At 36.5% G+C, this 12,835-nt stretch overlaps 1 protein-coding gene across 8 annotated transcripts in view; it reads left to right on the plus strand.

The window, feature by feature from the left end:
* ATP11B (ATPase phospholipid transporting 11B (putative)) overlaps positions 1–12,835 on the plus strand; it is a 103,397-nt gene that overhangs the window by 25,634 nt on the left and 64,928 nt on the right. For 7 of the 8 annotated variants that reach the window (XR_004136799.2, XM_031451904.2, XM_031451894.2 and 4 more), the window contains exons 5-7: positions 1,520–1,627; positions 1,821–1,949; positions 2,540–2,643. Coding sequence is in view for 7 of the 8 variants with exons in the window: in XM_031451904.2 (XP_031307764.2) it covers positions 1,520–1,627; positions 1,821–1,949; positions 2,540–2,643 (341 nt within the window). In the remaining variant the exon portion in view is untranslated. Of the gene's footprint in view, positions 1–1,519; positions 1,628–1,820; positions 1,950–2,539; positions 2,644–12,835 lie in introns of those variants that run through there. The other variant, XM_031451920.2, reaches the window with a different exon arrangement.

The following is a 12,835-nucleotide window of genomic DNA, read 5'->3' on the forward strand; positions in this document are numbered from 1 at the left end:
TGAATTGATATTAAAATCTAGGTATAGAAAAATAGGATTCTTGGGTAAACATGGCAAGTAAGAAATTTAAAAATTCCTAGAAATGTCATGTTTGTATAGCTACCACTTCTCAGAAAGTCTTGTCAGAGGCTCAGTTATACAGAGTTGATCCTTTGCACCTGAGAAAGAGTTAATTTGAATTTTATTGTGTAAGTGTGATAAATTTTCATTTTATAAGATTTCAAGATAAGATTTAAATTGACTTAGAAACAAATTGACAAACATTTTATAATTCTGGGATGTAGTATATTCTTTGTTACTTACATGAGATAAGGGGAATCTATAGATTTAACAGTACATTCTTTTTCTGATGTGTCAGTATCAATGCTACTGTCCTCACTAAGTTTGATTTCCCTTTCTTCACTATTCTGTTGCAGACTAGAATTTGTGTAAGTTAGTAAGCACCCAGATTACTTCATGCAATTACATATTTATTTGGTTTTGCAGATGTCATTTACAGCAAGCATATATTTTTCACAAATGATAGCATAGAATATAACATGTTCTGTACCTTACTTTTATCACTTAATGCTATCTCCTAGATATCATTCCGTTATCTATACTTATCCTTTACCTCTGAATTCTTGAATTTTCCCTAAAATAGCACAAGTTTTTTTCTACTTAAAAAAAAAATGCCACTCTTTAACATTTAATCAAAGGATTCTTTGTGAAATGCTTGTTTCCCTTTTTGATGGTGATCTGTATAGCCTACCATATTTATTTTGAAGTACAAATTATAATTTTGTTGGTCTGTTGTTTAAGAGAGTGAAAACTCAACCTCGGTTTCAAAATCTGTTTATTTTTTCCTATTTATTGTCGTAATAATGCCCTGTGAATTTATGTTCTATGATTAAAGTATCATTTGTACATAGAAGCAATAGAACTTATTAAATGAATAGATGTTAGAAAAGGTAGAAATCAAGAGTGACTCCCCAGATTCTGGTAGGAGCAACTCAGTAGATGGTGAGATCATTTGTCAAGATGGGAAACACTGGAAATGCAGCAAACTTGGGGGATAACATCATCAATTTACTTTTGAAATGTTTAATGTATTTGTGAAACATTAAAATGGAGATATTAAGAATGCAGTTGGATGTTCAACTTAGACTCAAGAAGAGAGACATGGACTAAAGATATAATTTTAAAAGTTTTAGAACATACAGGGATAGGAAAATCTTGTAAGAAGTGAAGGATGAAAAAAGGCCCATTAAGATGACATAGAAGGAACCTCCCATGAGGAAACTGAGGAGTAACTAGAGAGGTACTGTGAAAACCAGAAACGTGTGTAATGAAAACCAAGAGAAGTGTTTCTAGTAGTAATGAATGTCAAATACCTATGATATATGCATCAAAATAGCTTAACGTAATTCTAATGAATGAAATGCTTTGGGAGAAGTTTTTATGTTTCTTTTTTTCATTTGATAAAAGTATCTTCTAATTATACTAAAAGGTGCACTTGTTATTTTTTTGATGTTTACAGGGATATGAAGATTGGTTACGACATAACTCAGATAATGAAGTAAATGGAGCTCCTGTTTATGTTGTTCGAAGTGGAGGCCTTGTAAAAACTAGATCAAAAAACATCCGGGTATGCATTTCATTAAAAAAAAAAAGATCAGTTTTATCTTGGTATCACAAATTCTAATGTAAATTATATTTTAATTAGAAGCCTTCTTTCCTACATTAAAATATTAGGGTAGCCCACTTGTTTAGCACTGAATGAAAATAAGATCTGGCCTTTTAAAATCTGTATATTCCCTTTTCCCCAAAATTCTTTATAGGTGGGTGATATTGTTCGAATAGCCAAAGATGAAATTTTCCCTGCAGATTTGGTGCTTCTGTCCTCAGATCGACTTGATGGTTCTTGTCACGTTACAACTGCTAGTTTGGATGGAGAAACTAACCTGAAGGTTTGTATATGTATATGTGTGTTGCTTTTGGTAAACAAAATGCCTTTGGATTATAGTGATACTTTCTTTCGCTTAAGGTGATAAAGTTTGACTTCATAAAAGATGTTTTAAATTACTGAAAAAAATTTTTTTTTCTTAAATAATATTATTAGGTATTTATTTCAAGGATAGCCCCATGTGGTTTAAAGTTTAAAATGAGAACTATTTTTAGGGAAAATATGATCTTTCAATATTTTGGTACTTATTCAGATGGGAGACACATTTAAATTTTTCTCAATTTTCAGAGTACAATCAAGGGTTGTACTTGATTCACTTTTTTTTTTTTTTACTATTAAGTTGTTTACAATAAATTTTGAACAGTAGTGACTATTAACACAGACTTAATTTCCTTATATGCAAATTGCCTCTGTGGACAGGTAATCACAGTAGCTTCTTTTGTTACTTGTTATTTTACATTCTTCTCTCCTCTGCTGTCTAAGTAGTCTCAAGTAGAGAATGCTATGAATTCATCTGTAAAAGAGATGTTATTTAAATTAGATGATATTTAAGGTCCCATTTGGATCTTGAAACTACAATTTAATTTTTTTCAGACACATGTGGCAGTTCCAGAAACAGCAATATTACAGACAGTTGCTAATTTGGACACTCTTGTAGCTGTGATAGAATGTCAGCAACCAGAAGCGGACTTGTACAGGTATGGTGTGATTACCATACTCATTTTAAGTCCTATTTACAGATCTTGTTTTTACGATCATAAATGAGTGATGAAATCTTTAGCTTATTGAAGACATTATTGGAGTGAGCAAGGCAGGAGATCAATTAATGGGGGAAAATGGTAAAGGCAGAATTTACCAGAATTCTAAGTTAAAGTTGATTCAAAAGTACTACTTTTATTCCATTTACCTTCTTTTTTGGCATGAACTGGTTTTATAACAATAACAGTAAACTTTATAATACGGGGAATGTATAGCTCAAGTGATAGAGTGCATGCTTAGCATGCACAAGGACCTGGGTTCAATCCCCAGGGCCTCCCCTAAAAATAAATAAACCTAATTACCTTCCCCCCTACACACACACAAAAAAAAAAAAGAAAGAAAAAGATAACTATAACTATTTTTGTAAACTGACTATAACTCAATAAAAAAAATATTTTTAAACTTTATAATAGTAACTATAACAGAAATAAGATTATTTCCTTAGAAGAAAATAATCTAATGAGGGTGTGTGTCTGTGTGTGTACTTCATGAAGGCATGTCTTTTTGTTCACTAGGAACTAATTCCCTTTTAATATTACAATTCATTAAATAAAATGTAAGTCATCTTTCAACGATACGCTGCTTATTGTGGACTATGGAATAGAAACAACTTTTTATTATTAAAGACTTACAAATTAAACTTATTTTTACTCAATAATTGGTGATAGAATATAAATTACAGCCATATTGTTAAAATTACCCTCAGTTTTTTGTCACGTATCTCCCTCTGTTGGTTGAAGTGTTTCAAAATCTTATCATTAGTCATTGGCTTTTTCAAATCTCATCTTTGTTCTGGAACCATATATTTATAATGGAGTTTTCTCTATGTGATGTTCTAAGTCTTGCATTTTCATCAAAGTCAAATGCAGTATAGAGTTTTCCAGTTAACTGTAAAAGTTTGGAGTCTTGTGCTTTAAGAGCATTGTAACTATAAAATAGAGTTAATGGAAAAATTTAGTACTTTATGAGTTCTATATTGCTGTTATTTCCAAGTGCCAGGCAAGGGTAAATTATAAGATTATTAAAAACTAGAAAATGATGCAGCATTAAGCAAGCATAAGATTAATATGAGATCAAATATGACTAACGCTTTGGTGGGTGGTTTTTACATTATTTGGAAAATGGGGAGAAAATTTTTTAAAACTTTTTAATTACTGTTAAATATAAGGTCTTCCTTATTATTTTTTCTTTTCCTCTTCCTTAATAAAAGTGTGTATTTTCTTTTAAATATTAACGTAACATAACTATTACGGAAGACTGTTAGAATAGAAAGATAATTCGTAATTATGCCATTATTTCAAAAATTTTACAGCTATTTTTATTCATTTATTTAACAAATTATTGTTGAGCACCTATGTGCTCATTATGATAGGTGATAAATAAGATGAGTAAGCATAGTTTCTGTCCTTGAGGAACTCAAGGTATTTTATATATAATAAATATACTCAAAGATATTATATATAATATATTAAATTATATTTTTTCACTTTATTATATGTTATATATGAGGGAAGCATTGAAAGCATTTTCAGTGTCCAAGTAGGAGAATGCTTAAATGGGTATATGGTACAGATAGAAGATGAAATATGCAGATAATAAAAATGATGCTTTCAGAGAATTTAATGACAAAGGTACATACTAAAATATAATATTAAATAAAATAAGAGTTGTGGTTTCATATGATCCCAATTATATGAAAAGAAATGTGTATGTATTTGATGGGTAGGTAGTTAGGAAGATAGAAAAAATATATAGGTATAGAGAGAAACTTGGAAGAATTACTTGTCAGAATGTTACTAGTTGTTTCTTGGTGTTAGGATTTCAGCTGCCTTTTAATTACCTTTTTTATTCTCCTAATTTTTTTAATATTTCTTGAAAGAATATGGGTTGTTTTTATCATTGAAATATTTTACATCTTACTGCACAGTATTCTTCATGATCATTTTTTTTAACATTTTTTATTGATTTATAATCATTTTACAATGTTGTGTCAAATTCCAGTGTTCAGCACAATTTTTCAGTTATTCATGGACATATACACACTCATTGTCACATTTTTTTCTCTGTGAGTTATCATAACATTTTGTGTATATTTCCCTGTGCTATACAGTGTAGTCTATTCTACAATTTTGAAATCCCAGTCTATCCCTTCCCACCCTCCACCCCCCTGGTAACCACAAGTCTGTATTCTCTGTCTGTGAGTCTATTTCTGTCCTGTATTTACGCTTTGTTTTTGTTTGTTTGTTTGTTTTTGTTTTTGTTTTTTAGATTCCACATATGAGCGATCTCATATGGTATTTTTCTTTCTCTTTCTGGCTTACTTCACTTAGAATGACATTCTCCAGGAGCATCCATGTTGCTGCAAATGGCATTATGTTGTCGGTTTTTATGGCTGAGTAGTATTCCATTGTATAAATATACCACTTCTTCTTTATCCAGTCACCTGTTGGACATTTAGGCTGTTTCCATGTTTTGGCTATTGTAAATAGTGCTGCTATGAACATTGGGGTGCAGGTGTCATCCTGAAGTAGATTTCCCTCTGGATACAAGCCCAGGAGTGGGATTCCTGGGTCATATGGTGAGTCTATTCCTAGTCTTTTGAGGAATCTCCACACTGTTTTCCATAGTGGCTGCACCAAACTGCATTCCCACCAGCAGTGTAGGAGGGTTCCCCTTTCTCCACAGCCTCTCCAGCATTTGTCATTTGTGGATTTTTGAGTGACGACCATTCTGACTGGTGTGAGGTGATACCTCATTGTAGTTTTGATTTGCATTTCTCTGATAATTAGTGATATTGAGCATTTTTTCATGTGCTTTTTGATCATTTGTATGTCTTCCTTGGAGAATTGCTTGTTTAGGTCTTCTGCCCATTTTTGGATTGGGTTGTTTATTTTTTTCTTATTGAGTCGTATGAGCTGCTTATATATTCTGGAGATCAAGCCTTTGTCGGTTTCACTTGCAAAAATTTTCTCCCATTCCGTAGGTTTTCTTCTTGTATTATTTCTGGTTTCCTTTGCTGTGCAGAAGCTTGTAAGTTTCATTAGGTCCCATTTGTTTATTCTTGCTTTTATTTCTTCTAGGAGAAAATTTTTGAAATGTATGTCAGATAATGTTTTGCCTATGTTTTCCTCTAGGAGGTTTATTGTATCTTGTCTTATGTTTAAGTCTTTAATCCATTTTGAGTTGATTTTTGTATATGGTGTAAGGGAGTGTTCTAGCTTCATTGTTTTACATGCTGCTGTCCAGTTTCCCCAACACCATTTGCTGAAGAGACTGTCTTTATTCCAACGTATATTCTTGCCTCCTTTGTCGAAGATGAGTTGACCAAAAGTTTGTGGGTTCGTTTCTGGGCTCTCTATTCTGTTCCATTGGTCTATATGTCTGTTTTGGTACCAATACCATGCTGTCTTGATGATTGTAGCTCTATAGTATTGTCTGAAGTCTGGGAGAGTTATTCCTCCAGCCTCTTTCTTTCTCTTCAGTAATGCTTTGGCAATTCTAGGTCTTTGATGGTTCCATATGAATTTTATTATGATTTTTTCTAGTTCTGTGAAATATGTCCTGGGTAATTGGATAGGGATTGCATTAAATCTGTAGATTGCCTTGGGCAGTGTGACCATTTTAACAATATTGATTCTTCCAATCCAAGAGCATGGAATATCTTTCCATTTTTTAAAGTCTTCTTTAATTTCCTTCATCAATGGTTTATAGTTTTCTGTGTATAATTCTTTCACCTCCTTGGTTAGATTTATTCCCAGATATTTTATTACTTTGGGTGCTATTTTAAAGGGGATTGTTTCTTTACTTTCTTCTTCTGTTGATTTATCGTTAGTGTAAAGAAATGCAACTGATTTTTGAACGTTAATTTTGTAACCTGCTACCTTGCTGAATTCTTCAATCAGCTCTAGTAGCTTTTGTGTGGACCTTTTAGGGTTTTCTATATATAGTAGCATGTCATCAGCATATAATGACACTTTTACCTCTTCTTTTCCAATTTGGATCCCTTTTATTTCTTTCTCTTGCCTGACTGCTGTGGCTAGGACTTCCAGGACTATGTTGAATAGGAGTGGTGATAGTGGGCATCCTTGTCTTGCCCCAGATTTTAGTGGGAAGCTTTTGAGTTTTTCACCGTTGAGTACTATGCTGGCTGTAGGTTTGTCATATATAGCTTTTATTATGTTGAGATATGTTCCCTCTATACCCACTTTGGCGAGAGTTTTTATCATAAATGGGTGTTGAATTTTATCAAATGCTTTTTCTGCATCGATGGAGATGATCATGTGGTTTTTGTCCTTTCTCTTGTTGATGTGATGTATTACACTGATTGATTTGCGTATGTTGAACCAGCCTTGTGTCCCTGGGATGAACCCCACTTGGTCATGATGTATAATCTTTTTTATGTGTTGTTGGATTCTATTTGCTAAAATTTTGGTGAGGATTTTGGCGTCTATGTTCATCAGTGATATTGGCCTATAATTCTCTTTTTTTGTAGTGTCTTTGCCTGGTTTTGGTATCAGGGTGATGGTGGCTTCATAGAATGAGTTTGGGAGTATTCCTTCCTTTTCAATCGTCTGGAAGAGTTTGAGAAGGACTGGTATGAGTTCTTCTTTGTATGTTTGGTAGAATTCCCTGGTGAAGCCGTCCGGTCCTGGACTTTTATTTGTAGGGAGGTTTTTAATTGCTATTTCTATTTCCTTTCTAGTGATCGGATTATTCAACTGTTCAGATTCTTCTTGCTTCAGTTTTGGTGGACAGTATGTTTCCAGAAACTTGTCCATCTCCTCTAGGTTATCCAGTTTGGTTCCATACAGTTTTTCATAATATTCTCGTATGATATTCTGTATTTCTATTTTGTTTGTTGTAATTTCTCCATTTTCCTTTCTTATTTTGCTAATTTGTGCTCTCTTTTCTTCTTTGTGAGTTTGGCCAGAGGTTTGTCGATTTTATTTACTTTTTCAAAAAACCAGCTTTTGGTTTGGTTGATTTTTTTCTATGGTCTTGTTAATCTCTATTGTATTTAATTCCTCTCTGATCTTTATTATTTCCTTCCTTCTGCTGCTTTTTGGGGCTTTTTGTTCTTCTTTTTCTAATTCATTCAGGTGGTGGGTTAAATTGTTTACTTGAGATTGTTCTTCTTTTTTGAGGAAGGCCTGTATCGCTATAAACTTCCCTCTTAGCACTGCTTTTGCTTTGTCCCATAGGTTTTGAGTGGTTGTGCTTTCATTATCATTTGTCTCACGGTATTTTTTAATTTCAGCTTTGATTTCCTCATTGATCCATTGTTTTTTCAATAGCATATTGTTTAATCTCCATGCTTTCCTTTTTTTCTCCTTTGTTTCTCTGTTGTTGATTTCCAGTTTCATGGCATTGTGGTCAGTAAAGATGCTTGAGATAATTTCTATCTTCTTAAAATTGTTGAGGTTTCTTTTGTGCCCAAGTACATGATCGATCCTGGAAAATGTTCCATGTGCACTTGAAAAGAATGTGTATCCTATTTTTTGGGGGTGTAATATTCTGAAAATATCCACCAAATCTAGTTTTTCTATTGTAGTATTTAATTTCTCTGTTGCCTTGTTTATTTTCTGTCTGGAAGATCTGTCTAATGATGTTAATGCAGTGTTAAAATCTCCAACTATGATTGTATTCCCATCAATATCCCCCTTTATCTCTGTTAGTAATTCTTGTATGTACTTAGGTGCTCCTATATTGGGTGCATATATATTAACGAGTGTAATATCCTCATCTTGTATCACTCCTTTAATCATTATAAAATGTCCTTCTTTATCTTTCTTTATGGCCTTTGTTTTAAAGTCTATTTTGTCTGAAATCAGTACTGCAACACCTGCTTTTTTGGCTTTTCCATTTGCATGGAATATCCTTTTCCATCCTTTCACTCTCAATCTATATGTGTCCTTCTCCCTAAAGTGGGTCTCTTGTATGCAGCATATTGAAGGTTCTTGCTTTATATCCAGTCTGCCACTTGTGTCTTTTGACTGGAGCATTTAGTCCATTAACATTTACAGTAATTAATGATAGATGTGTGTTTATTGCCATTTTGAACTTATCTTTGCAGTTGAATTGGTATATCCTCTTTGTTCCTTTCTTCTTCCTTTTGTGGTTTGGTAATTTTCCTTTGTATTATCATGGATTTTATTTAATTTTTGTGACTCCTTTGTAAATTTTTGGCTTGTGGTTACCCTTTTTTGTAAATCTATCAACCCATTACTATAACTGTTTTTATTAAACTGATAGTAACATGATCTCAAACCCATCCTACTGTTAAAAAAATTTAAAAAAGAAAGAAAAAAAATATTCTATATTTCCCTGCCTCCCTCTCCCACTCTCAGTAATTTGTATGTCTTCTTTTATAATTTCATGTTTACTTTATTTGTAATTCATGTGTTATCACCTTTCCAGTTGTGTGTTTCTCATTTCTGTAGCATCCTGCTGCTTTTCTATTTAGAATAGCCCTTTCAATATTTCTTTTAGCATGGGTTTAGTGTTGCTAAACTCCTGCAGCTTTTTTTTTGTCTGTGAAACTCTTTATTTCTCCTTCTATCCTCAAGGATAGCCTTGCTGGATAAAGGATCCTAGGCTGCATCTTTTTTTCATTCAGGGCTTTGAATATATCTTGCCACTCCCTTCTGGCCTGTAGTGTTTGTGTGGAGAAATCAGCTGAGAGCCTTATGGGGGTTCCCTTGTAACTTACTCTTTGCTTTTCTCTTGCTGCCTTTAGAATCATTTCTTTATCCTTGACTCTGGCCATCTTGATTATGATATGTCTTGGTGTGGGTCTATTTGGATTCTTCCTGTTTGGGACCCTCTGAGCTTCCTGTACTTGGATATCTGATTCCTTCTTTAAGTTTGGGAAGTTTTCAGTCATGATTTCTTCAAAAACCTTTTCAATCCCCTTTGATCTTTCTTCTCCTTCTGGGACCCCTATTATGCGAAGATTGGGACGCTTTATATTATCCCATAGGTCCCTTATGCTATTTTCATTATTTTTTATTTGCTTATCTTGTAGTTCTTCTGAATGGGTGCTTTCTATTGCCCTGTCTTCTAGATCACTAATTCGTTCCTCTGCATTATCTAGTCGGCTTTGCACAGCTATTAGATCATTCCTCATCTCTGTCAGTGAGTTTACCTATTCTACTTGGCTCTTCTTTATAGCTTCAATTTCATTTTGACATATTTTATATCTCTATAAACACTATCTCTTTTAATTCCTTCAGCAATTTGATCACTCCTTTTTTGAAATCTTAATCTAGTAGGCTATCGATGTCTATTTCGTTTATCTTTCTTTCAGGGGATTTCTCTTGTTCTTTTAATTGGGAAAGGTTTTTCTGCTTCTTCATCTTGCTCATACCTCTTTGGCACTGTGGTTTATGGAGTATCAGTTGTTTATTTTGGTCCTTAAGGATTTTATCTATCTAATGCCTATTTAGGAATAGAACTTAGGAAAAAAAGAAAAAAAAAATAGAGAGAGAGAAAGAATTTTAAAAGAAGGGAGAAAGAGGGTTTGAAAACAGTGTATAATGAATAATAGAAGAGTGAGTTGAAGCAGAGTATTAATTGGGTTGAGACGTCCTTTTAAAACCTTTACAAAAAAGGGGGGGGGGAGATGAATAGATGTATTTGAAACCTGTGTCTAATCAATAGCAGGACATCAAAACCCAAGAGAAATAGAAATGAATTAAGAAGTAAAAATTAAGAGAGTAATAGAAAATAGAACAGGTAAAAACAGATTTAAAAAAAGGGGGGGGGGTTGTCGGTGTTCTCCTGGAGTCTGTGTGTTTTTAATGTGAAGTCTTTCTGTCTTCGTCCTGTTTTGGAAGCTCAGCTTGCCGTTTTCAGAGGCCCTCCGTTGGCGCCCTCTTCTGTGCTACTCCCAGCACCTGTCGGCAAGCCGATCGCGCCTCCTCCTAACACTGGGTCAGGTGCAGCTCTCTGCTGTGGGCGGGCGGGTCGCTGCCCCTCCAGATGCCTCAGTCAGATGTTGCAGACTGGCCGAGTAGGAGGGTGGGTCTTGCCCCCTCCCAGCACCTCGGTCAGGGGCTGTGTTCTTGCCCGAAAGGCGGGGGGGCCGCTCTCCCTCTACCTGCGCCGGTAGCTCCGCTCTCTGTGCGGCTGCGCGCTCTGTCCTGGTCGGCGCTCCGCAGGTGGGCTCAGGGAAGACTGAGGGACAGCCCTGTCCCTGCTCCCAGCGAAAACCCAGCTCCTTGTTTGTCTTTGTGGAACAAGTTCTCTGAGGGACCAATGGAAGGATCCTATCTGCCCCGGGCTGCAGGCCAGTGTCAGTCTGGCCTTTGAGGCTGCCCAGCCCTTCCGTATGGATGCAGGTTTCGCCCCGCCCCCGCCTGGGTGCTCAGCGCAGAGGATATGGCGGCTGTGCCTGAGCCCCGCCTCTCTTCCCCCGAAAACTTTCCGCGGGTTTTCAGAGATGGGGGTGTGCACCCTTCCCCCGAGAGCACATCAACCTTGCTGTTTTATGGAGGGCCCAGGTTGTTCTGCCCTGTGCACCCACAGTCACAGCGTGCAGTCCCTTACAGAACCCCGGGCCTGCCTCTGTGCAGCCGCCCCCGTCCTCCACCCGGCTTGTGCAGCCTGGCCCTGCCCGCCGCTGCCGGCCCGCTCTCACGCTGGGTGTTGGGGGGACGCTCTGTGCCCCTTTTAACTTAGTTCTGTTAATCAAGGGCTGCTCTGTACAGATCCGAGCCTCAGAGGCACCCCCTCCGTCCTGCTGGCCTCTCGGTTGGAGAGGGGAGACCCAGCGAGCGAGTGCCAGTCCTCCTTTGCCACTCCCTCCCCCGCGGGACCCGTCTTGCGCTGCTTTGCCTTTTGTTCTTTCTTTTTTCCTTTTCTTCTACCAGATTTTTGGCGTCTTTATCTTTTGAAGAGGGCGATGTTCTGTCAGAGTTCCGCAGGTGCTCTGGTTGGCTGAGTGGGTCTGTAGACGTGGGTCTTGGTGTATTTGTGGGAGAGGGTGACCTGCGAGCGTCCTTTTACTCCGCCATCTTCTCCGTCTCCCATGATCATTTTTAATGGCTGCCTAATAGTCTTAGTAAAGGTACTAGAATCTAACCATTCTGCAGTCTTTGAATACCTGATTCTTCCATTATTTTGCTGTTAACAAATACTGCATGGCACCTTATTACACTTAAGTTCTCCAATTCAAAATCCAGTAGTTGGATAGTTCATTATTCCCTCCTCTTTGATACAGTTTGTTCCCTTGCCTTCTGGGACACTCCCCTCTTGATTTTCCTCTAATTTCACTAGTTCTGACTTCTTGATGTTAGCGTGCTCCAGGACTATTCTCAGTCCTCTTCCCTTCTCTACCTATACTCTACCTATACTATGTATGGTCACTCCTTTGTGATCTCATCCAAGCTCTTGACTTTAAAGACCATCTACATGCTGTTGATTTCAAATTTATATCTCCATCCCAGACTTCTTTCCCAAGCTTCGAATTCTTACATCCAAATTCCTGTTCCACAATTCCACTTGGATATTTAGTAGAAATCTCAAACGTAATCATATTGAAAGCTGAACTCCTGACCTTCCCTCTGAAACTTTTTATGCTAACAGCCTTTCCCAACTCAGTTGATGACAGTCCATCCTCTCAGTTGTTCAGGGTCAAAACCTTGGAGTCAGCAATGACTCTTCACATACCCTAACTACTCACTTCTTCTCACCTCCTCACCCACATCTCATTTCAATCTGTCAGAATGTCTTATTGGTTTACCTTCTTTAATATATCCAAAATCTGACCATCTTTCACCAGTTTCACTGCTACTGACTTGGTCCAAACCAGCATCATCTCCTCCTTGGATTATTGCTGTCAGAGGCATCCTTACTGTTTTTTCTGTTTTTACCCTTCTTTTCCCTGCAGTCAGTTTGTTCTCACAAAAGTAGCCAGAGTGATCCTTTTTAAATGTAAGCCAGATTATGTCATTTCTCTGCTCAAACGCTGCAGTGACTTTTCTATCTCACTCCAAGTTAAAGCTCTTATCTTTATAATGATCTATACGACCTTACTGATTTCCCCCATCTCCAGTATTTCCTCTCTGACCTAGTTTTTGGCCCTTCTCCCTTTTGCCTCACCCTCCAGCTACATTGGCTTTCTTATTTTCC

The sequence above is a fragment of the Camelus dromedarius genome, chromosome 2, assembly GCF_036321535.1.
Source record: "Camelus dromedarius isolate mCamDro1 chromosome 2, mCamDro1.pat, whole genome shotgun sequence".
NCBI classification, from domain to species: Eukaryota; Metazoa; Chordata; class Mammalia; order Artiodactyla; family Camelidae; genus Camelus; species Camelus dromedarius.